The sequence below is a fragment of the Somniosus microcephalus genome, chromosome 8 (assembly GCF_052327205.1).
Source record: "Somniosus microcephalus isolate GS21.2 chromosome 8, FLI_Smic_1.0, whole genome shotgun sequence".
Lineage (NCBI taxonomy): Eukaryota > Metazoa > Chordata > Chondrichthyes > Squaliformes > Somniosidae > Somniosus > Somniosus microcephalus.
In genome coordinates, this window is record NC_140994.1 from 211,377,255 (window position 1) to 211,402,729 (window position 25,475).

Consider the following 25,475-nt stretch of genomic DNA (forward strand, 5'->3'; position numbering starts at 1 on the left):
TGGAGGAGGGGACCGAGTGTAACATATCAAAGTTTGCAGATGATACAAAGATGGGAGGGAAAGTAGTGAGTGAGGAGGACATAAATAACCTGCAAAGTGACATAGACAGGCTAAGTAAGTGGGCAGAGATTTGGCAGATGGAATACAATACTGGAAAGTGTGAGGTTATGCACTTCGGCAGGAAAAATCATAGAGCAAGTTATTATCTTAATGGCAAGAAACTGGAAAGTACTGAAGTACAAAGGGATCCAGGGGTCCTGGGGCACGAAACTCAAAAAGTTAGTATGCAGGTGCAGCAAGTGATCAAGAAGGCCAATGGAATGTTGGCTTTTATTGCTAGGGGGATAGAATATAAAAACAGGGAGGTATTGCTGCAGTTATACAAGGTATTGGTGAGACCGCACCTGGAATACTGCATACAGTTTTGGTGTCCATATTTAAGAAAAGACATACTTGCTCTCGAGTCAGTACAAAGAAGGTTCACTCGGTTAATCCCGGGGATGAGGGGGTGGACATATGAGGAGTGGTTGAGTAGATTGGGACTCTACTCATTGGAGTTCAGAAGAATGAGAGGCGATCTTATTGAAACATATAAGATTGTGAAGGGGCTTGATCGGGTGGATGCGGTGAGGATGTTCCCAATGATGGGTGAAACTAGAATGAGGGGGCATAATCTTAGAATAAGGGGCTGCTCTTTCAAAACTGAGATGAGGAGAAACTTCTTCACTCAGAGGGTGGTAGGTTTGTGGAATTTGCTGCCCCAGAAAGCTGTGGAAGCTACATCATTAAATAAATTTAAAACAGAAATAGATAGTTTCCCAGAAGTAAAGGGAATTTAGGATTACGGGGAGCGGGCAGGAAATTGGACATGAGTCTAGGTTCGGAATGGTCATGGTCCTGTGGGTAGTGGAGCGGGCCCAGGGGCCGTGTAGCCTGGTTCTGCTCCTACTTCTTGTGTTCTAATTCTGTGTTAGATTTCAGGAGATGGTTTTATTCCTGTTCCTGGCTGGGGTGGAGATCGCCTTTACAGAAGGTAAGTACTGTAGAAAATATAGGGACAGAGTGATCTCCTGGAAGAGTTTCAATCGCCTAGATGGGTCGGAGAGGAATTTCCCAGATTTTTTCTCCCAAATTGGCCATTGGGTTTTTATCTGGTTTTTCGCCTCTCCCGGGAGATCACATGGGTTCGGGTGGGATGGAGAGTGATAGAAGATTTGAGGTTAGGATCAGATCAGCCATGATCTTATTGAATGGTGGAGCAGGCTCGAGGGGCCGATTGGCCTACTCCTGCTCCTATTTCTTATGTTCTTATCTGATGGCCAATGTCACAGCTTTCACTGCAGCACAAACAGCTTCCATCAAAGGTCTGAGTACTGCAGTGGAAGCTTAGACTGCTGCCATCACGGCTCTGGATACCAATGTTCAAAGGGGCTTCCAGGGCGTCACAGCTGTCCATCAATCTGCTCTCCAACAGATCAGCAGGACTGATGAGGAACCGCTCCGGAGAGTGGCAGTGGCTCCATGAGGGGGGAACCTGCTTTCCTCTCTCGGTATGACAGCATTCCTGCTCCCACCCCATCCACTCTGCCAGTGACCTTGCTGTTGGTTCTCAGCCAAACAGCCCAGACTGCTACAGGCCGACATGGAGCAGTCTAATGCCATTCCTTCTGGGTCCAGAGCTGCTTGAGGTTGCCTCCAAGTCCTTCTGCAAGACCTCCTGAATTGGAGGTCAACAACCTTCCACCATCCATGCTGCAGCCACTGGAGAAGCACCTTGTAGGAGCACTAGGAGAGGCAAAGGCACACGGAAGACAGGCATTGAGGAAATGCACCAGGGTGATTCTTTTATTTTTGTATGCATGATGTCATGATTGAATTTATAAAATTGGATTAGAATGTGCATTTTCTGGTGGTTTTTATTTTTGTGTTGTCGGAAAGAGGAAGATGTTAGTGATAGAGGAAATGTAAGGAGCGTGGGACTGTTGGTGAATGGGGAGGTGTGGTTGAGGTTGCTCGTATTGCTCATTAATTATTTCATCATCTAGAACCTGGGCAGAAAGGGGCTGTCTACGTTGTAGCCTCCCTTCCTTTTCCTTTTCTTCCACTTCCTCCTCCTCCAGTTTCTCCTCTTTGTCCCATGCTCGTCTGATAGGTGGTGGCAAGGGCTGTTCCCTCATAATGGCCAGGTTGTGCAGCATACAGCATACTACCACAAATCTTGATACCCGCTCAGCTGAGTACTGCAGGGCTTCTCCAGAGCGGTCCAGGCAGTGGAACCGTTGCTTGAGGACGGCGATGGTGTGTTCTTTAATGTTCATTGTGGCAGCATGGCTCTCATTGTAGGCCTGTTATTTAAGGCCTTCATGGCCTCCTAACACATGAAAATGGCATCCGAGATGCGCAGCATATGGGTTCCGGATGGGCGTCATGAGCCATGTCATGACTGGATAACCCTTGTCGCCCAGTAACCAGCCTTTGACTTGCCATGGTGGTTCAAACACAGGTGGCACAGAGGGCTGCCGTAGAATGAAGGAAACGTGACTACTGCCAAAATATTGGGCATTCACCTGCATGGCGAGCTGCCTGTGGTCGCACACCAGCTGCACATTGATGGAGTGGTATCCCTTTCGGTTCATGAAAACGGCCGAGTTCAGATGAGGCGCACACAAGGCAATGTGCGTGCAGTCAATGGCACCTTGCACCATGGGGGAAGCTTGCAATTCGTGCAAACCCTCATGCTCACTTGCCTTCTTGTCTCTAACAAAAGAGAATGAGGCCTCCCTTATGCAGCAGTGTACTGCAAACTGCGAGATGTTGCTTATATCTCCAGCAGCAACCTGGAAGGAGTCGGATGTATAAAAGTTAAGAGCCACAGTCACCTTGACAGCCACAGGCAATGCTGTCCTTGCCCTGCTTTGAGGTTGCAGTTGTGGCTGCAGCAGTTGGCAGATTTCAGTCAGGACCTTGAAGCGAAGATGTCACAAGCATTGGTCCTCGCTGAAACTGAGGTAAGAGAATTGATCCTAAAGACCCTTGGTGGATATGGCCTCCTGTTGAGAGCCCTTCTCCCATTCCTCCTCCTCCCTCTTCTAGCAGCTTGTCCTGCTCTGAGTGGCCTCTCTTCATTCTCCCAGTCATGCTCAATTCCAAGCGGAAGCCCTAGCAGGCCACCCGTTTCTGGAAGCAGCTTGTTTCAGCACAAGCGTTTAAATTAACAAAAAAGTACTTCAGCACCAACCAGACCACTCCCTGTACACTAAACTTTAGGCAAGTATAGGAAAGCTCCAAAAACACATACAATTGCACCAGCAGCCAGAAGAAATAATCCAGCAACTAACCTGTAAGTAGTTCATGATCCCTTTAAGTAGTGCTGGTGGGGGGTCCTTCATTTCGTTTAACGTCGTGTTCAGCTGTGCGAGGTTAAGACAGGGCGTAAGCTGGAGCGTGGCATTCGAAAATGGCAGCGCTGGCGTCAAATCAGCAATGCACACTGATTGATGTCATAATCTGCCTGCTCTGCATGCTGCCGGCGGTTGTTAGGTGCGCGCGCAAACCCCTTTACCAAGATTGCGTCTGGCGTGCTTCCCATCAGAAGTGTGCGCATACATCTCGGACGCCATTTTCGAGTGTTGGGGGCCGCAAAGCACTTTAAAAAATGGGCGCTACAGAGCCCAATTTTTCCCACATTAATCCCTGAATTCTTGTGTTCCTGAAGGCAAGCGTGTAAGCACTGAGGAATGACACACTTCTGACGTTCAGTGCCAGCACCAAACACTCTTAGGTCAAGGAAAACATTGAAAGTGAAATTCTACTCTGCCCAACGCTGTGCCTCAAGGCCAATCAGAAGAGCATTTGCTACTGCACCGTGTAACATTTCAAATTCTCACACCATCCTTGTGTCCTCCTTACCTGAACGAGTGAGATTGCTAAATTAGTGCTGATCTGTATATAGTTTGTGATGTGTGCCCACGCTCACTAGAAATTGGGTAGAGACTGTCCCAAATGAGTCTTTCATCCAACTGCTCGGAGTCAGATTTAAATGTAGACTTTGGTTGTGAAACAATAGTCTCCTTATTGTATTTTATTATTATATTCTGGTGGATAGTTTCCACCTCTCCCCCCCCCACCCCCATGCCAATGAACAAACAACTACTCTTCCCAGTGCCCCTACAATGTGCATTTCACTGCTTAGAAGAAATTTCCAGGCCCGTGTTAAGCAAATTGTTTACATATCTCTCAAAAACAATCAGAAGGGCATCCCGTGCTTTGTTTAATTCAAAATTTGTTATGTAGATATTGCTGTTTTCCAGTTTTCTCATTCCCCACCCAATTGCTGCTGAAGGCAGTGACTAACGATGCCGTATGATTATACTGGTGTCAGCAATCTTTCAGCTGTTCGCCCCAGTGGTCGTTCTTTATGTGCAAGTCCAAACAGTGAGTAGCAGCAGACTTGTTAACAGTGTGAAAAACCTCACTTGCAGATCAACAAAGTCCTTCCAAGTGACTTGCAATAATCTACTGCATGTGACTCATTCCAAAATGAACTTCAGGCTCTTTATGACAGGTGCCCAGGGTCTGATCTACTGCTCAGGGTGGATGAATTTCCCTCTCAATAATTTTAGCGAAAAAGTCACCAGCTTTTTCGATAAATCTACCGACAGGTAGAGTTTCAACCTCTGGGTCTTTTGCTTGTCGATGCTCCTAAACTGGGCAGAGAAATTCAAACCTCATACAGCAAAGCTCTCAGATAAACCACAGGAACAGGACAAGACGGCACAGGCGGCTCAGGACGGTAGGACAAACTTCAGGAACACAGACAGTGATTAACAGTTGGGACAAGTTGCCCCAGGAGGGGTGGTGAAGCCAGGACACTGGACTTTGAAGAAACAAACATATGATGCAATGGAATGCTGGTAGGAGTTGGTATTCTAGGATGAGATCAAATGGGGAGAAGCTTCTTCATCTGAACTTAACATAGCAACTCCAAACACAGCGACTCACAAGCTCTGCAGTGGCTCCAATATAACACACAGAGCTTCATAGTGACTCCCAACATAATTAGTGATGGAGCGTCACAGTTGTTTGTGGAACTTCATAGTGATTCCGAATACAACAGTTCACACAGCTTCACAGCAACCCTGAAAACAGTGGCTTACAGTTTCACAGAGTCTCCCAGCACAATGACCAACAGTCACTTCAAACACAGTGGGGTCAAGTTAAATTCGCCCCAGTCCACTTACCGGCCAGAGATCGCACTGTTCCCACCCGACGGCATTTTACCTTTGCTGACTTTAAAGTCGTCCCAGGCTCCCGCTCTAAGCAGGCGAGAGCCTAATTTAAAGCTAAGTGTGGTTGCCTGATTACATCATTGGCGCTGTGACGTGATTTTAACAAAGACTGAGGAGGCCCACGCAGTGTCAAACCCATCAGAGGAACCTGGCAGGATGCAGGAGAGTGGCCAGAAGAGGCCAAGGTACAGTAAGTAACATTTTTTATTCTTTGGAAGGATTGCTTGGGGACTAAGAGGAGCATATTCCCCTGCCCCAACCCTCCCTACACCAGCATCTTTTTGGAATAGAACCTATTGGTGTCTCCCAGCACTGTCTTCACATCTTCCCACTAATTCCCAGAAAAGTAAATCCCAACTTTCCAGCACAGTACTGTACTTCAGAACACCCTAACACTCAACAAACCAATTCAGAACTTTCTTCAGCATCCCGTTTCACTGATTCGCGTAGCTTTCTAACACTTCCCCCCATCTCCTCAGGAGGCAGACAGATCATCATTGCACTTCCCCATATAGTAAATCAATTGAAAGTTCCCAAGCAGGGCAATACTGTCACAGAGGTGCGAGTCTTCTTTAAACATTTTTGGCCTCCATCCATTCAAATATCTGTTTCCATCAAGCAAAGTTTAAAAAAAACATTCGAAAAATTGGCTGCAGATGTCCTCCAACTGATGTAGTTCCAATGAGTAATGTCCCAAGAAGTCCAATTATTTGTTCTTTATAAGCATGTATATGATTTTCCTACACCTAGTGCACAAAGGAAATCTCTCCTTTTCTGGAATAGAGCAACAGATGGAATTCTCTCTTGGGAAATGTTTGAATTCTGGTTGAAGCAAACTTCAGTGCTATGGAGAAATAAACTACAGGCATAGTGCCACTCTTATCAAGTAGAAATGAAAGCAGCAGAATGCCTGGTGGTTATGCTCATGACACCTGTGTTTGCAGAGATGGTCCAAGTTATATATTTGTATCCATGCAGGGATCAATTGTTTTCTAAATTTAACCAGAGATGAAAAAGTTCCAAAGACAATGCTCAAGGAATTTAAATATGTACTTCAATTTAATTTTTTTTCAGTTAGTGACACCAATGGTATCTCAATGGAATCGTCAGCATTGAGTGCTCACGGGTCAGGTGTAGGTTAGTAAAGATTCATCTACAGAATGGGGGTACGTTAGCGTAGTGGTAATGTCACTGGGCTAGTAATCCAGAGGCCTGGATTAATGATCTGGAGACATGAGTTCAAATCTCCACCATGGGAATTTAAATTTAGTTAATTAAATAAATCTGGAATAAACAGCTAGTATCAGTAAAGGTAAACATGAAACTATCGGATTGTCGTAAAAACCCATCTGGTTCACTAATGTCCTTTAGGGAAGGAAATCTGCCGCCCTTACCCGGTCTGGCCTATATGTGACTCCAGACCCACAGCAATGTGGTTGACTTTGAAATGGCCTAGCAAGCCACCTATTCAAGAAGGTGGCTCACCAACTTCTCAAGGGCAATTAGGGATGGGCAATAAATGCTGGCCTTGCCAGTGACACCCACATCCCGTGAATGACCTGTGATGCTGCTTTTAATGATTTGTTCACCTGTATCCCTAAGTCCCTTTGCTTTTCTACCCCATTCCATTTCTTATTTTCTAAGGTGTAGGTGATGTTTCTGTTTTTCCTTCCAAAGTACATCACCTCACATTTATCTATGCTAAAGTTCATTTGCCACTGGTCTAACTGCCCAGTCTTCAAGTTTTCTAACGTCTTCTTGTATTATGTTGCATTCTTTCTCAGTGTTGGCTATACCCCCAGTTTTGTAGCATCTGTAAATTTTGATATTGAGTTACTTATTCTCAAGTCCAAATCATTAATGTAAATTATGAATAACAGTGGTCCCAGCACTGGTCCTTGTGGAACACCGCTTTCTACAATCCTCGAATCTGAATAATTACCCTTTACCCCTACTCTCTGCTTTCTATTTTTAAGCCAATTTGCTATCCATTCAGCTAATTGTCCCCTGTCAGCACATGCCCTAACCTTTGCCATGAGCCTACCGTGTGGTACCTTTTGAAAATTCAAGTATATGACATCTACTGCATGGCCCTTGTTTACACTTTCCGTTACCTCTTCAAAGAATTCTATCAGGTCAGTTAAACATGACTTAGCCTTTCAGAATGCACACTGACTATTTTTTATTACATTTCCTGTCTCTAGATGCTCTTCTATCACTTCTTTTACTATAGGTTCCAGTATCTTTCCTATCACTGACATTAAGCGGACTGGTCTATAGTTCCCAGGTTTTGTCCTAACTCCCTTTTTGTATATAGGAACAACATTAGCTGTCCGCCAGTCCTCTGACACTACCCGCTCTTCTACAGGACTTTTGTATATATAAACTAGTGTCTTTGCTATCTCCTCCCTTGTTTCCTTGAGTATGCATGGGTGCATACCATCCGGACCTGGGGTTTTATCCTCTTTTAGTTTTGCTAGTTTGTCAATTATCTCCTCCCTTCTCCCAACTATATCAATATTTGTTTTAAGCTCATCCTCTAGTGAAGTGTCTATTGCATTATCTTCTTCAGTAAAAACTGAGGCAAAGTAGTTGTTCAATAATTCTGCCACTTCTCTGTCATTACCTGTGAATTTATCTTGTTCATCCTTCAGTGGCCCTGTCCCTACTTTAATTTTCCTTTTATTATATATGTGTTTATAGAACACTATTATTTATTTTTATATTCCTTGATAATTTGATTTTGTAATTTCTCTTTGCCTTCTCTCCTAAGTTCTTCGTATTCCCTTGTGTCCTCCTCTCCTTCAGTATCTAAATACTTCTTATCAATGTTCCCTTTGAGCTGTGGAGCGGTGTAGCGCTCCAGGAAATGTGCGCAGCCGGCTTCTCAATCCAAAAACCGCCCAGACGTGGTATGGGGCCGCGCAACACCAAACAAAATTACAGGGGACATTGCTTCTTGTATGTCTTTTTCTTTAGATTCAATTTTCCCTTTAGTACTTTATTCATCCAGGGTGCCCCATAATTAGCTTGTTTTTGGTCTTTAGTGGAACACATTTCTCTTGAACTCTATTGATTACCCGTTTAAAGATTTCCCACTGTTTTTCTGTCTTTGTTTTTCAAGATGTTTTCTCAGTTCACGTTCTTTAATTCCACCCTCATTTCCTCATAATTTTCTCTTCTCCAATCTTTGTCCTCCTTATGTCACTCTCAATCCTAATCTTGAACCGTACGATGTTGTGATCACTATTACTAAGATATTCTCCTACTCTTACTTCTCCTATCTGTTCTGGTTCATTACCCATTACAAGATCCAGCAGTGATTATTTTCTTGTTGGACGCTTTACATATGAGTGAGAAAGGAGTTCTGTATACAGTGTAAAAACTCAATTCCCTTTTCTCCTTTCGCGACTTCTTCCTGACAGTTTATTTGGGGGTAGTTGATATCTCCAATGATTATTATTCTATGTCTGCTACTCACCTCGGAGATTTGCCTACAAATTTCTTCCAATTCCCTTCCAATAATTGGTGGTCTATAGTATACCACTATTAGGGTGATGGATCCCTTCTTATCTTTTAACTCAATCCAGATGGATTCTGTATCTATCTTACTGTTGGTCAATGACTCATCCTCAGTGATTTAAATATGCATCCTTGCTGCCCTTGCCCTCTCTCCTCTGAATTTAATTATATACAGTCGTCTATTGACCTCTGCCTCCATATAAATTCTAACAATATTCATGACCAGCTCCTCAACCTTGCCATTTCATGTAGTATCTCCACTCTTATGGTTTTGATCACAAACAAAGCCATCTCTCACCACTTCCTTGTATCCCTCACCACCCACATTCCCTACCCACTGCTAACCGTTCTGCAACTGCTCCTGGAAAAAAACTCTCCCCCAGATCATTTACAATTGCACTTTCAACCTGTCAACTGCCTAGCTTTTGGCCCTCCATTCACCATGATACTTCTTCAGCTGTCGATCTCCTCAACCACTCTCTTTCCTCCACCTTTGATGCCCTGGTCTCCAGTACTCTCTCCTATCCTGGTTGTTCCCCCTGATATGGCCTTCATCAGAATTCCCTCAATATTCAAGGGGCTCACCTCCCAAATTCGTACCCATCTTTCTCACAACTCCATGTTTAAATTTCCCCAATTAGATTTCCGCCCCGCCACAGCACTGAAACGGCCCTAATCAAAGTCACAAATGACATCCTCTGTGACCGTGATGCACTATCCCTCCTCATCCTCTCTGCAGCCTTTGACATCATCAACCATACCATCCTCCTCCAATGCCTCTCCTCCACTGCCCAGCTCAGTGGGGTTGCCCTCGCTTACTTCCACTCTTACCTATCCATCTCCAGCAATGGCTTCTCTTCCCACGTTACAGGCACTCTATAAATGCAAGTTGTTGTTGCACACATCCTAATACCAAAACAATATACTTTAACAGATTATCTAATAAACCACGTGACAAGTTCTGTGCATTGTTTCACCTGGTTGCCAAACCTCATCGGTACTGGTCACTCAGGAGTTCCATAGAGTAAACAAAGCCTACTGTGACCTACCTCACCACTGGTTCGGGGATTGCCTCAGTATTAGCTGGAACCTGAACGCCCTTTTCCCATTCCTGTCGCCATGAGTCAGCTAGTATGTAGTACTCATCCGCATTTAGCTGGTATGACTCAGGGAGCTTCATGGCAGTGATCAGATCCGTTCGAAAAACCTTTTGGAATAAAAGCGAGAGGTAAAGTATTAGACCCTGGTGGTCTCTTCATAGCATAAAGCTAACCCTTGCGAGGGATATCAAAATTAACACAAAAAGTTTTTATAATTATATCAGAAGAAAAAGGGTAGTCAAGGGTAATGTGGGCCCTTAAAACACAGATGTGGGTAATATTGCAAATGAAAATAAGGAAATGACACACTTGTTGAATAATTACTTTATGTGTCAGTCTTCACAGTAGAGGAAGAGGATAATATACCTGGCATTCCAGGAAAATTAATAATGAAACAAGGACTGGAACTCACTAAAGTTAACTTATGCAAGAAAACAGTATTCGAAAAAATAATGGCACTGAGGACTGACAAATCCCCAGGACTTGATGGTTTCCACCCCAGGGTTTTGTGAGGAAATTGCAGATGCTTTAGCCATAATCTTTCAAAGCTCTCTCAATTCAGGAATTGTCCCTTTAGATTGTAAAATTGCAAATGTAACTCCATTATTTAAGAAAGGTGACAGAGAGAAACTAGGAAATTATAGACCTGTTAGTCTAACATTTGCTGTGATTGGCAGAATAGTAAGTAGTGTAGACAGGGGCATAAAATTACAAAGAGAAATTACAGGCTGTAACTAGTGGGGTGCCGCAAGGATCAGTGCTGGGGCCTCAGCTATTTACAATCTATATTAATGACTTAGATGAAGGGACACAGTGCAATGTAGCCAAGTTTGGTGACGATACAAAGCTAGGTGGGAAAGTAAGTTGTGAGGAGGACACAAAGAGCCTGCAAAGGGATATAGATAGGTTCAGTGAGTGGGCAAGGTGGCAGATGGAGTATAATGTGGGGAAATGTGAGGTTGTTCAATTTGGTAGGCAGAACAGAAAAACAGAATATTTTTTAATGGTGAGAAACACAGAAAGTTAGCATGCAGGTACAGCATGCAATTAGGAAGGGAAATGGCATGTTGGCCTTTATTGCGAGGGGGTTGGAGTACAAGAGTAGGGAAGTCTTGCTACAATTGTACAGGGCCTTGGTGAGACCACACCTGGAGTACTGTGCAGAGTTTTGGTCTCCTTATCTCAGGAAAGACATAGGTTCACCAGATTGATTCCTGGGATGAGAGGATTGTCCTATGAGGAGAGATTGAGTAGATTGGGCTTATACTCTCTGGAGTTTAGAAGAATGAGAGGTGATCTCATTGAAACATAAAAGATTCTGAGGGGAATGGAAAGGGTAGATGCGGAGAGGTTGCTTCCCCTGGCTGGAGAGTCTAGAACTAGGGGACATAGTCTCAGGATAAAGGATCGGCCATTTAAGACTGAGATGAGAAGGAACTTTTTCACTCAGTGGGTTGTGACTCTTTGGAGTTCTCTGCCCCAGAGGGCTGTGGATGCTGAGTCATTGAGTATATTCAAGGCTGAGATTGATAGATTTTTGTACTATACATGGGGAATCAAGGGATATGGGAATCGGGCGGGAAAGTGGAGTTGAGGTCGAAGATCAAACATGATCTTATTGAATGGCGGAGCAGGCTCGAAGGGCTATATAGCCTACTCCCGCTCCTAATTCTTATGTTCTTATGACATTGATAGATTAAGTGAGTGGCCAATGGATTTCAATGCAGGTATAGTGGCAGCACGGTGGCATAGTGGTTAGCACTGTGTGGTAAACCACTGTTTGTATTCCACTGTGTACATGCCTGGACATGCCTCGCTGACTCCTCCCACAAGTCCTAGTATAAAGGTGACTGCTTCCCAGCCCTTTGTATTCTGGACCGGTCGACCACTCGAGGCAGACCTTCATTCTTTTGTTAATAAAAGCCTTTAGTTACTCTCTTAACTCTCAGTCTTTTATGAGTAATTGATAGCGCATCAATTTTATTAACAAAATTTTTATAATGGAGAAGATCCTCACACCAGCATGCCTGGACTTAGATCATCGGGAGGCGGACTCATCCACCAAGTTTACTCACTGGCTTAAGTGTTTCGAAAAATTCCTGACCGCCTCCGCAGCAATCAAATCGGACGAGGACAAACTGGATGTCCTGACCTCCAAAGTGAACCACCGAGTGTACTCGGTCATCCAAGACGCGACCTCGTACGTGGACGCTATCAAGCTCCTCAAGGACCAGTACACGCGCCCAGTGAACGAAGTGTATGCCAGGCACCTTCTGGGGAGTCGTAAACAACAACCTGGGGAATCGACCGTGGAATACCTTCAGGCACTGTCTGTGCTTGGCCGGGCCTGTGGTTGTAAGGATGTAAAGGCCGCCGTGTACACAGAGGAACTTATCCGGGACGCTTTTGTAGCAGGCCACAGATCCAATTACACCCGACAGCGACTGTTGGAGCAGAGTGACCTCGACCTCAACAAGGCCTCTGAACTCGCACTATCATTGGATGCAGCCTACCAGGGCATGGATGCCTACTCCTCTGCACCGTGGACGCCGCGGGGAATGACAGCCTGGGACACGGTAGGACCGCCTCATAGCGCCGTGCCACCCCAGCCACACCCCAGCAACGGCCCAACTACCGCAGCAGTGTCCCAAGGCCAGACAGCAGTGCCCCAAGGCCAGAAATGCTACTTCTGTGGCCAGGCAAAACACCCCAGAGCACGCTGCCCGGCGAAAAACGCGATCTGCTCGGGCTGCGGGAAGAAGGGACACTACGCTAGCGTCTGCAGGGCCAAAGCCACCCCCCCCGCACTGTTTGCTAACCTCACCCCCGACTGTAAGCCCATCGCCACAAAGAGCAGGCGATACAGTGCCGGGGACAGGGTTTTCATTAAAACCGAAGTGGAGCGGCTCCTGAAGGAAGGGATTATTGAGGGCAGCACCAGCCCCTGGCGAGCCCAGGTTGTGGTCGTTAAGACCGGCGAGAAGCAGCGCCTGGTCATCGAGTACAGCCAGACAATAAATCGCTACACCCTGCTGGACGCCTACCCACTCCCCCGCATAGCTGATATGGTCAACCAGATCGCGCAGTACCGCGTCTTCTCGACCATTGACCTGAAATCAGCGTACCACCAGCTCCCTATCCGCCCTGAGGACCGCCAGTATACTGCCTTTGAGGCAAACGGCCGCCTCTATCACTTCCTTAGGGTTCCCTTTGGTGTCACCAACGGGGTCTCCGTCTTCCAAAGGGAGATGGACCGGATGGTAGATCAAAATGCGTTGCAGGCCACTTTCCCATATCTGGACAATGTGACCATCTGCGGCCGTGACTTGCAGGACCATGACGCAAACCTCGAAAAATTCCTCCGCACCGCCCAACTCCTGAACCTGACATATAACAAGGAGAAGTGCATATTCCGCACAAACCGCCTCGCCATCCTTGGCTGTGTTGTGGAACACGGAGTCATCGGCCCCAACCCCGACCGGATGCGTCCCCTTATGGAACTCCCACTGCCCCACTGCCTCAAGGCCCTGAAGAGGTGCCTAGGGTTTTTCTCCTATTACGCCCAGTGGGTCCCCTACTATGCGGACAAGGCCCGTCCGCTGATCAAGTCCACCTCTTTTCCCTTGACGGCAGAGGCCCGCTTAGCCTTCCACAGTATCAAGGAGGACACTGCCAAAGCCACCATGCACGCAGTGGACGAATCCATCCCCTTCCAGGTGGAAAGTGACGCGTCCGACTTTGCCCTGGCCGCTACCCTCAATCAGGCGGGGAGACCCGTGGCCTTCTTTTCACGAACCCGCCAAGGCCCGGAGACCAGACACTCCGCTGTTGAGAAGGAGGCCCAGGCGATTGCGGAGGCTGTGCGTCATTGGAGGCACTACCTGGCCAGAAAACGATTTACCCTGCTCACTGACCAGCGTTCAGTTGCTTTCATGTTTAACAACAAGCAGAGGGGCAAAATCAAAAATGACAAGATCTTGAGGTGGAGAATCGAACTTTCCACCTACAATTACAAGATCTTGTACCGGCCCGGGAAGCTCAATGAACCCCCGGATGCGCTATCGCGTGGCACCTGCGCCAGCGCGCAGATCGATAGACTGCGGGCCCTCCACAATGACCTCTGCCACCCGGGGGTCACCAGGTTCTTCCACTTCATCAAGGCCCGCAACCTGCCTTACTCTATTGAGGAGGTCAGGACCATGACCAGGAACTGCCAAGTCTGCGCTGAGTGCAAACCGCACTTTTATAGACCAGACAGGGCCCACCTGATAAAAGCCACTCGCCCCTTCGAGCGCCTGAGCGTTGATTTTAAAGGGCCTCTCCCCTCCTCCGACCGCAATGTGTACTTCCTCAATATTATTGATGAGTACTCCCGTTTCCCGTTCGCCATCCCCTGCCCGGACATGACCAGTGCCACGGTCATTAAATGTCTGAACGACCTCTTCACCCTGTTCGGTTTCCCCAGCTATATCCATAGCGACCGGGGCTCATCGTTTATGAGCGACGAACTCCGTCAGTACCTGCTAACTAGGGGTATTGCCACAAGCAGGACCACCAGTTACAACCCCCGGGGGAACGGACAGGTGGAAAGAGAAAATGCGACAGTTTGGAAGGCCGCCCTGCTAGCCTTAAAGTCTAGGGGCCTTCCAACCTCCCGCTGGCAGGATGTGCTCCCCGATGCGCGCCACTCTATTCGGTCACTGCTCTGCACTGCCACTAACGCCACCCCTCATGAGAAAATGTTTGTCTTCCCAAGGAAGTCCACATCGGGGACATCGCTACCGCCATGGCTGACGTCCCCAGGGCCGGTCCTACTGAGAAGACACGTGAGGACCCATAAAGCGGACCCCCTGGTTGAGAGGGTCGACCTCCTCCACGCCAACCCCCAGTATGCTTACATTGCATACCCGGACGGGCGGGAGGACACAGTCTCCATAAGAGACCTTGCACCCTCGGGGGCCGCAGTAACCCACTACTCACTACCACCCCCCCCCCCACGACCCGATATCCAGCCCCAGCAGACGGCAGGCCTGGGCCCAGCGACCCGCTCGACATCTACGAGGACGACACGCCTGTGCCACAGCCTACGCAGGACTCGACGCCGGAAGCTCCACTACCCCTGCCGTCGCCACGCCGATCACAGCGGCAGACAAGACCTCCGGAGAGACTCCAATACACTAACTTTTAATACACTTCACCCCGCCGGACTCAATTTTAAACAAGGGGTGAATGTGGTAAACCACTGTTTGTATTCCACTGTGTACATGCCTGGACATGCCTCGGCTGACTCCTCCCACAAGTCCTAGTATAAAGGTGACTGCTTCCCAGCCCTTTGTATTCTGGACCGGTCGACCACTCGAGGCAGACCTTCATTCTTTTGTTAATAAAAGCCTTTAGTTACTCTCTTAACTCTCAGTCTTTTATGAGTAATTGATAGCGCATCACACTGTTGCCTCACAGCGCCAGGGACCCGGGTTCAAATCCGGCCTCGGGTGACTGTGCAAACTTCACACAGACATTCTCCCCGTGTTTGCGTGGGTTTCCTCCGGGTGCTCCGGTTTCCTCCCACAGTCCAAAGATGTGCGGGTTAGGTTGATTGGCCATGATAAAAATTGGCCCTTAGTGTTAGGGGGGATTAAATACGTGGGGTTACAGGGATAGGGCTTGGGTGGGATGGCTGTCGGTGTAGGGACCGGGTGCTAGGGTTTGGATGATCAGCCATGATCTCGTTGAATGGCGGAGCAGGCTCGAATGGCCTACTCCTGCTCCTATGTTTCTATGTATGTGTGTGGTCATCCATTTTGGACCAAAAAAGGATAGATCCGAGCATTTTTCAAATGGTGAATAGCTAGGAACAGTGGAGGTCCAAAGAGATTTAGGGGTCCATGTACATAGATCACTAAAATGTAGTACGATAGCAAAATACTGCAGATGTTGGAAATCCGAAAAACGCAGATTGGGTGACCGCTTTGCGGAACACCTCCGTTCAGTCCGTAAGGGTGACCCCGAGCTTCCGGTTGCCTGTCATTTTAATTCACCGCTTCATTCCCACTCGGACCTCACCGTCCTTGGCCTCTTGTATTGTTCCACGGAAGCTCAACGTAAACTCGGGGAACAGCACCTCATCTTCCGATTAGGCACTCTGCAGCCTTCCGGACTCAATATCGAGTTCAATAATTTCAGATCATAACCTCGGCCCCTATTTCATTTTCTCTTGTAATTTTTCCACTCCTTTTCCCCCCCCCCCCCTTTCCTTTTGTTTCTCTCTCACACCTGGCAGCTATCTCTTGCCCTGCCAGTACACTTTACACCTAATCTCAGCCTATTACCATCTCGTCCAGCTTCTAATCTCTTTTACTTCTTTTGTTTCTTTTATTCTTTTGTCCGATCGCAGCCCTGCCTCCGATCTAGTTTCTTTTCTTTCCAGTTTTGAAGAAGGGTCCAACCCGAAACGTCAACTCAAATTTCTCTCCACGGATGTTGCCTGACCTGCTGAGTTTTTCCAGCATTTTCTGTTGTTATTACTAAAATGTAGTAGTCAGGTACTAAAAATAATCAAAAAGCTTAATGGAATGTTTGCCTTTGTAATTAGAGGGCTTAGAGTATAAAAGGGAAGGAAGTTTTGCTGCAGCTATACAAAGCCCTGGTTAGACCACATCTGGAATACTGTGTACAGTTCTGATCACCGCACCTTAGAAAGGTTATACTGGCCTTGGAAGGAGAGCAGCACAGATTCACCAGAATGTTACCAGGGCTCCAAGGTTTAAATTATGAGGAGAGATTACATAAACTAGGCTTGTGTTCCCTGGAATACAGAAGGTTATGGGGTGATTTGATTGAGGTTTTTAGGATCTTGAAAGGAATTTATACGGTAGAGAGAGAAAAACTTTTCCCTCTGGTGGGGAGTCTAGGACAAAGAAACACCATTTTAAAATCAGAGCCAGGCCATTCAGGAGAGATGTTAGGAAACACTTCTTCAAGCAAAGGGTGGTAGAAGTGTGGAACACACTCCCACAAAAAGCAGTAGATGCTAATTCAATTAATAATTTTAAATCTGAGATTGACAGATTTTTGCTAGCCAAGGGTATAAAGGGATATGGAGCCAAGGCCGGTGAATGGAGTTAGGATACAGATCAGCCATTGAATGGCAGAACAGACTCAAGGGGCTGAATGGCCTACTTCTATTCCGATGTTCCCTGTGTGAAAGGGCAAGGTATCACAATCTGCTGCTATGCCTACTGCTAACACCATTCTGACACCAGATACAAGGCCAGGAAGTGACTACCTTTGATTTTTCCCTCCCTTTATGGAAAGGGGAGGGGGAAGAGAGCATCTATCTCTCCACTCAAACCATTGTATGGCCTCTGATCTCACAGCAAACTTACCAATGTCAACCATCCCCCTCATGCTAACTACTATGGATGTAGTTTATATGGACTTCCAGAAAGCATTCAATATCACCTTATATAAATTACATAAAGATTCCAGGCTGAAATTCCCGGGGGGAGCGGATGTGCCCACCCAGGTGCTCCACCCTTGATTTGGTGCAATGTTCACAGGGTCTGGGGAAGTTCCTTAATGTAGCACCACTGGGGACACATATAGCATGCCTGCCTTATCCCACAGGGAAAAGGTTGCCAGTTCCTGGAGAGTGGGGAGGGGGTGCCGGGTCCCCTTCTGTGCCTCCATTAGTCCCCTTTGTAAAGGGGCTAAATACTTTGATAATTGCACTCCTTTTCTTCAGGGTTCCAGTCTAATTACCAGCCATCCCACCACACTCCTGGCGACGTTACAGTGGGAGTGTGCCAGAAGCGCAGCACGTTATCACCCCTGTAGACAAGCAAAGGCGGCAATTTAACTTAGATCTTAAACTAATACACAGGGGAAAAAAAGTGACCTAATGCCAAAACGTTAAACTCTGTATTATCACAATCTATAGAACGTGAGAACCAGTTCAATATTTTCTAAATATCCATCTAACAGTTGAGTCTTTTCGAGATTAAGCAGATTTTATATTTAGTTACCAGTAGAACTGAAAATTAAATGTATTTTTTTCCGAATAAATTTGTCATAAGTGATCAGCTTTGGAAAATCTGAATTTTATGAAAGATTATTGGGTCTGGGAGTTTCAGTTCTCTTTACACTGGCAGTCAGAGGAATACAGAGGCTAAATATCATGCCACATTCTGCCCAACTTGGGGCGGTAATCAGGTAGGCTGGGGCAGGAAATGGACAGGGTTCCAATATGCTTGATTCCTGGCCACGTAAGCACCCTTCTAACTCTGCACTGTTATTTTTGCAGATGGTGAAAAGCCCACATTTAAATGAGTCAGTAATGACTTGGAAACACCATATAGTACATCCCATTTTCTGTCATCACCTCATTTCACGCCGGAATAAAACTGGCATCCAGAGTTACTAGGTGATGCCCTGTAGGCAGAAATCAGTTTAAAAGGACAAGCTTATACATTATCAGGTACTCTACAAAACTTATCTATTTCTCCCTCTGCTTTTATGTCATTTTCACCCCTTTTTCAATTCGGGAACACTGGCAAGTTCCCTCTATCTTTGCTTCTTGGAAGAAGAAAAGGAGTAATGGAGGGAGACCAGGCTGGTGAGGCTGCAGCGTAGGTGCATGGCAACCCCTCCCACCAGAGCACAGAGCCAGAGGTACTCCTACCTGAACGAGGAGCAATGCCCGAGAAGGGTTTGCTTTACAAAAGAAGCGGTCAGTTATCCCCCCATGTTGCAAGCAGACCTCCAGCCCATCTAACCTTATGCCCTCCGTCAGTGGCTCTTAAGGTCACCATAATCTCTATGCCAGGACGCCATTCCAGGCTGCTAGTGACATCTGTGAAATAATCCAAACAAATGTGCATAGGTATATCAAGCGAGTCTTGAATGTACTGCTGCCTAGAGCTAGCTTCCCAACATGATGAGGGATCCTGCCACTGCAGTGCCCTAAGATTCAAGAAGTCATAGATGGCATGAATGTGGTCGGTACTGCTCCTTTTATTGATGGCCAGATGTATATCAACAGGAATGGATACCACTCTCTCAATGTGTAGTTTGTTTGTGGCTAGCTGTACACCAACATGCAAGTCAACCTGTTGCCAGCTGCCAAGACATTCATGTCAGTTTGATATGGGGGAATTTGTGTTGACTAACACATCTGGCAGCTGCATGAGCAGTCCTGTCTACATCCCCCTTCCCACCACAAATATGCCAGCATCTACAGACCTTTCTCTGTGCACATCAATTTTTACAGCTACCATTCATTTCACCTCATCAAAGCTACTTCCAAACCTTGCCAAGAACAATATCTGTATGCACAACTTTACTGCCATCATAATTTTATTGACAGCCACACTGCATGTGTGCATGCCTTACTTCTTCTAACCATGCTAGTGTGTGCTGTATAAACTTTTAACCCAAATCTAATGCTTCTGCTAGGTGGAAGGCTGTTGTGCTGGTGTAGAAGCATCTTGGAACTGAGGGGCCTTGATCTCATGGCAGGTAGATCCCGAGATGGACCTGCTGCAGGCTGCACCTGTTGTTACATTGGTAACTTGGCACTGTGCCAATTTGGCCACACGTGCAGGCTTGCAGGGAGCTGGCAGAAGGACACAGTGTTCCCATCCTGAGAAAGGGCAGCATCACGCCCGCCTATTCTTACCGTGCCATTAGTACTGAGCACTGACTCCACGTGGCCACTGATCTGTGGGAAAGTAGATCTAATGGTACCAATGAGATCTGGTAAAACTCAGGTGTCAGCATGCATACCATAATGGAGGTGAGGACAGGTGAAAGCAGCAAGCAATTAAAAACATTATGGGGCTTTTAGTAGGGTGAATGCATGCAAGGCTGACAATGAATGAACACTTCCAGTTAAAGACTGGATATAAAGGGCATTGTGGGGTCTCCTGGACATTGTTGGTAAGCAATTTAAGAATTTCAGTACTTTGTGAAGGGGAGATCATTGCCAGTGGCAGACATGCTTAGTACAGTGCATTCTTGGCGGGTGTGGCTGGCTCCCCTTACCTTGCCTGCCCTGATAAGGTCATTAAACTTTTTCCAGCACTCAGTTGCTGCGCATGGGGCATTGGGAATCGGCACCATCTGCCTTTGCTACCTCCTGCCACTGCTGTTGTCCTTGCCTGCCTGTGTCGCTCTGTGCCAAATGGTGCCTCCTTCCTCCGCCTGGATTCATGCAAAAGGACTTCTAGACCTTCAGCACTAAACCTGGGGAATCTGGGCATTCCTGCAGACCTCACAGACATTCCTGAGGTGTGTAAAGTTTAGTTTTGCTTCCAAAACCATTTTTATTAGTGTTGCTCTTTTAAGTTGCTTGCAGAAGCACATTAGTTTCCACCCCTACCATCGCCACCCCCCCCCGCCCAAATCCTGAGCACCCAATGGCTGCCGTCCATAACGCTGAGAGCTCACCATCGTTATTTAAATCTAGGCTGCCGCTGGAAACTGTGACAGGGTCGGGCCACTTTTGGTCAGTTGGGTGGATTCCCGCTGCGCCATATTTCCATTTGAGATTTCGCCAAAGTGGAAAATCTAGCTACAGATATAATACAAGGCCTCATTATTCCTAAATGTAAAGATTGTATTTGAGGTTGATAACTAAACGGCAGTGTTTTGTATCCTCTTATTTTATATAAGCAAATCCCCCACATAGTTGAACTTGCCCACCCCCTGAAATTCTCATGTTTGCCAGCCTAAAGAAAGCTGGCAGCTCTTGGCCAATATGCCAAAGCAAATACAAATACAGCCCCCACCCCCCGACGAGAGTACAAATTTATTTCTTCTGGCTGTCCAACATGCCCATCATATATAGTGGCACGTTGTACTCCGCTCAGCTTTTCTTTCTCAGAACAGAAACAATAAAGCAGGCAATGGTTACATCGCTTGCATGGTGCTAAATGCAATCGCGACAGTCAGAGTAACTGATGTCACATGTCCATCGCCCCACTACCACATCACTAAAACCAATCGGAAGATGCAAGTCACTCCACAGCCAGAAAGGTAAGCAACCTGGATATGAAAATAACGAAACAAAAATATTTTTACCACATTACATAAAAGTCCTTCATTTATAAACACATGTGCTGTATGGATTTTATAAACAGAATAAGCACCAGGGACTTGTGATTTATGAAGAGTAACTCGCTCATGTTACAGCCACCATAACTCATTTACTCTTTAGTTATGTGGTTAGCATTCCTCAGTGGTTTATTTTCAGCGAAGCATCACTCAACAACATGTATCCACGACTTACCTTCACTTCTAAGCACTCTGATTGTCTGGTTTTATTTCCTTTGGTAGCTATCCTCTCTTCTCTTAATATCATTGTACCATGCGTGTGTACATCACAACATTAACCAGCAGTAGAAAGATCTCAGCAGGCAAAGATGGTGTGTTACTGAGTTATATAGAGCAAAAAACCTCCGGTTTCATCTCTACTCTGTGCTGAGTTATCTGATCTCTTCTCGGACAATATTGGATCAGGTTCCACGGTGACGCCACTTACAGTTGAATAGCCTGCCAACTCTTACTATCAAGGCTACACATGAAGAATGGTAACTTGATAGAGTACTGGAGAACTGCTGGTGCCCGTGGATCCATTAGTTACTGCCTTTGCGAGTGGGGCGGGGGTGAAAATGGGAGGGAAAAAGAAAAAGTAAAAAACAAATCTACTTGGAATATGCTGAGTAAATGGCAAACATCCATCACATCTTCATTACTTTACCAGCGACTTTCAGCAATGCAATTCTAAGTGATGAATTTCACTGCAATGTGATTATGCCACTGAACCAAACCTAATTAATGCCCATGAGCTGGGACAGAACAACCCCTCTCTTCAACATTACACAGGCACATTGCATAAAGATTGCTTTTCTTCCCTTCACATCAATTCTGAAGCAACTCACTTTTTCCAAGACTACAATACCTAAAAAAATCCAGTCAGACTTAACTTCTCAGTTTCCAAAATCCCTAACGTTTTCAAAATCTATATAGAAAACCTTTTTGCTTTTTTGAGTGGGGGGGGTGGTGTGAAGATGAGCTTCTGTTTGTCAATGCAAGCTCTACGCACTTTAGCCCCAATTTTGCATGAATCAGGCAGGCAGGCAGTGGGGCAAGCGGAAGACCCCATTATGTCGCCAGCATAAGGCCAGGGCAATTTTAAATCCCGGGCCTAATTTCAACACAAGCGACAGGCTGTCCACCCACTCACGTCGGGAATCAGGCAGCCCGCACACCGATGAGCACAATTTCCAGCAGGCAATTCAACTCTTAAAATGATGATGCACAACAAGGTCTGGTCTGGACAGAGGTAGCTGACTGCGTCAGTGCTAGCAGTGTCACCTCCAGGACCTGGCTTCAATGTAGAAAGAGGTTCAATGACCTCATCAGAGCACCAAGGCTGAGTACAGCTCTTTGGGGGAAAAATTCAGTTGTCTGCACCTCCCATTAGTGCCTTAAGAGGGCGCCAATTGGGGCGCAAAGCAACTAGAGGCTGGGCGCGGTGACGTTTGTGCCGCTCGCAAAATTAACTAGACATTTTGCGGCGGCGCTAAACACTACCGCCACAATCTCCTGCGCCGGCAGATTGTGACGTCAGTCGAGTGCACAACACCCTGTTAGCGCCCCGGACCGGATATTGAGTGGTGCCCCCTCCCTTACCGCCTGCCGCTAGCAACGACAGGTTGAGGGGAGCGTTATGCTATCAGAAAGGGACTAGGGGAGCGCTATTTAAAGGCGACCACTTCCTGCCTTTTTTTGTCGGTGACATTTTTGCACCACGCAGTCTGAGAGAGAGAGAGAGACTTCTGGAGAGATTCAATGCTGTGTGAAGGAGTTTTGAGTACTGAGCAGCACTTTGCAGGTTTATTTTGATTTGCCCTTTCTTGCTTCGCCAGCGCTCTGAGATAGCACCTCACTCCTCGGTGTTTGCGCCTTAAGACAGGTGTGAAGTGCCTGATTTAGCGCTCCAATCACCTCCAGGGGCGATAAAAGCCAAGTTTGCTGTCGGAGGCGATAATTAGCGCCAGACGCTAAACTTTGCGCACGGCCGATAACGGCGCCCCAAATGGGGCGATACTGAATTTTCCCCCCTTTATCTCTCCATAGCACCCGACAACACACCTTTCACCCCCTCCCCCCCCACCACTCTCAACAAGTCACTCCCCTTCATATCCTTCAGCACACTGCAATACATTTCTTTCTCATTCCAAACACACTCACCTCTTCCTTTCCTCTCTCCATATCAGACTAATACCATTCTCTTCTCATATCCTAATACTTTCACTTCACATTCCACGCACTTGGCTTTACATTTATCACCTCCTCATCCTCATTCTATCTTGCTTCTTCTCCAGCTCTCAACACATGCACCATATGCACAAGCCCTACGCATCTCCAGTTACCTTTTCAATAGTCACTCACCAACTCAGCCTTTTTATCTGCACAAGACAGTGCATAATATGAAAGAGAGGACCAAGACCAGGGGAGGAGTGCCCAACATTATAGCCCTCACCCAAGCAGAGCAAGAAGCCCTCAGTGCTCCAGACACAGAGGTATGAGCACGGGGAAAGGCAAGGCTAGCAGCTATCTAAGCATGGTGTCTGCATATTACTTGTTAACCTTCATTTACTCAGAAAATATTCAGCAACTTTCACAACTTCAAGCTCTATTCTGAAGACAGTCACCTGCTAATAGCCAGCCTTAGTCCATCCTAACTCTTGTTCCTTTTCTCTTTCCTCTCAGTCCTTCTCAAGAGTAAGAGCTTCCTGCGGAAGATACATCAGAGGTGGACAATGCTCCTGAGGATGCACCATCACATGTTCCATCCATCGCGAGCACCAGCACAGACATTGGCACTTTGCCTGGGTTAGATAGTGAGGCAGAGGGGTCTGCATGTGACAAAACACCCAGCATGAGTGGTAGTGGCAGTGACAGCCCAGGAGGGAGCGTGCCAGAGGGCAAAGACTTCTCCCAGTTCTGTTGAGCAGGACAGTGACGAGGACTTCAGGGGTCTAGTCATGAAAAGAAAACTACTTGTCTCGCACAAGCAGTTATGCCAGGTACTGGGAAGCATGCCAGGGAGTTTCAGCACTATGGCTGAAAGTGTGGAGGAGTCTGCTTCCAGCCTGTGTGGTGTAATTTTGCATGGCATCAGCAAGGTCACTGGTTCAAGCACTCCAGAGACTTGAGCACAAAACCTAGGCTGTCACTTCGATGCTGTACTGAAGGGCCTAGAATTTGGGGAATGCTGGAAACCTGCCAGTAACATTGGCGGCCAAGGGTAACAGCCACCAGCCGAGAGAGCGCCAGCAGTACCGGCATTTTGGTACAGCCTGCTCATTATCATCAGCGTGGCGGTGATTTGCTAGTGCAATGCGCTCTTTGCAGCGCTAATCTCAGAAGAAGGCCAAAGGTGACCTCTGTCTCCCACTTGCACTGTAGGGGAATGGGGAAGAAAGGAGCGACCCAAACAGTTGCCATTCATGCTCCAAAATAGCAGCTGCCACCCGATGTTTATCGATTTGTTTTTTTGTTTATGATATGAATGCAGATAAAACAGATTTTTATCACAGATCATTTTTAATTGTTCCAATGGAGTTCACCCATTGATTTACTGACCCACAAACACTGTAGGCCTCCCGAAAAGCTGCCGGAAAATGTGACCCATCCCCGTCACTGATAAGCAAAAAATGAACGTTTAAAAGAAGAATCTCGGCAAAGGCAGTGTTTGAAGTTCTGACGTTCATCCTCATAAGTCCTGCCAGACTCCTCATGGCCGTTAACGCTGCTGAAAGACCTTTTAGCGGCAGCACTCACTGGCGTGGTTTAGAGCGAGTGGCAATGTGAGCGGAGAACTCCAGAATGGATTAGTTGGCGTCAACTCGGCATTGTATGCCAATTGACATCACGCTTCACCTCATAAAAATACTCTCGCCGATATCAGTTAACGGCAGCGCTGACGACCTGCCGATAATGGCGGCCGCCGCAGTACCCGCCACCAGCTAACGGAAGAGTGCCGGCCGCCTTTTTTCCGCCATTTCATGGTGCTAACGGGTGGCACAAACCGCCTGAATTGCTAGGCCAAGGAGTGCTGCACTGTTTGATTTGCTGTTAAACCAAAGCCTCATCTTCCCTTTCAAAAGATCTTACGGCAGTATTTGAAGAAGTGCAGAACTGTACTCCCAGTTTATCTGGTCATTTACCTCATTGCTGTGTGTGGGAACTTGCTACGTGCAAGTTGGCTACGTTTTCTCACATTACAACAGTGAGTCCACTTCAAAAGTACTTAATTGGCTGAGGATGTGAAAGACGCAAAGGCAAAAATCTTTGGGGGAAAAATTGGGTTGCATTGCGCCTCCCGTTAGTGCCCTAAGAGGGCGCTAACGGGGCGCAAAGCAACTAACACCCGGGCACAGCGCCGCCCACGCCTCCTGCGAAATTCAGCGGAAGGTTAGTGACGGCGCTAACCGGTGATGATGTCATCGCCGTGCGCAGCACCCTGCTTGTGCCCTGGCCACGATCTTCAGGAGTG

General features: G+C 46.8%; 1 protein-coding gene across 3 annotated transcripts in view; it reads right to left on the reverse strand.

The window, feature by feature from the left end:
* jade2 (jade family PHD finger 2) overlaps nt 1–25,475 on the reverse strand; it is a 216,362-nt gene that overhangs the window by 152,950 nt on the left and 37,937 nt on the right. For all 3 annotated transcript variants that reach the window (XM_085995671.1, XM_085995673.1, XM_085995672.1), the window contains exon 6: nt 9,860–10,017. In XM_085995671.1, coding sequence (XP_085851797.1) covers nt 9,860–10,017 — 158 coding nt within the window. The remainder of the gene's footprint in view (nt 1–9,859; nt 10,018–25,475) is intronic.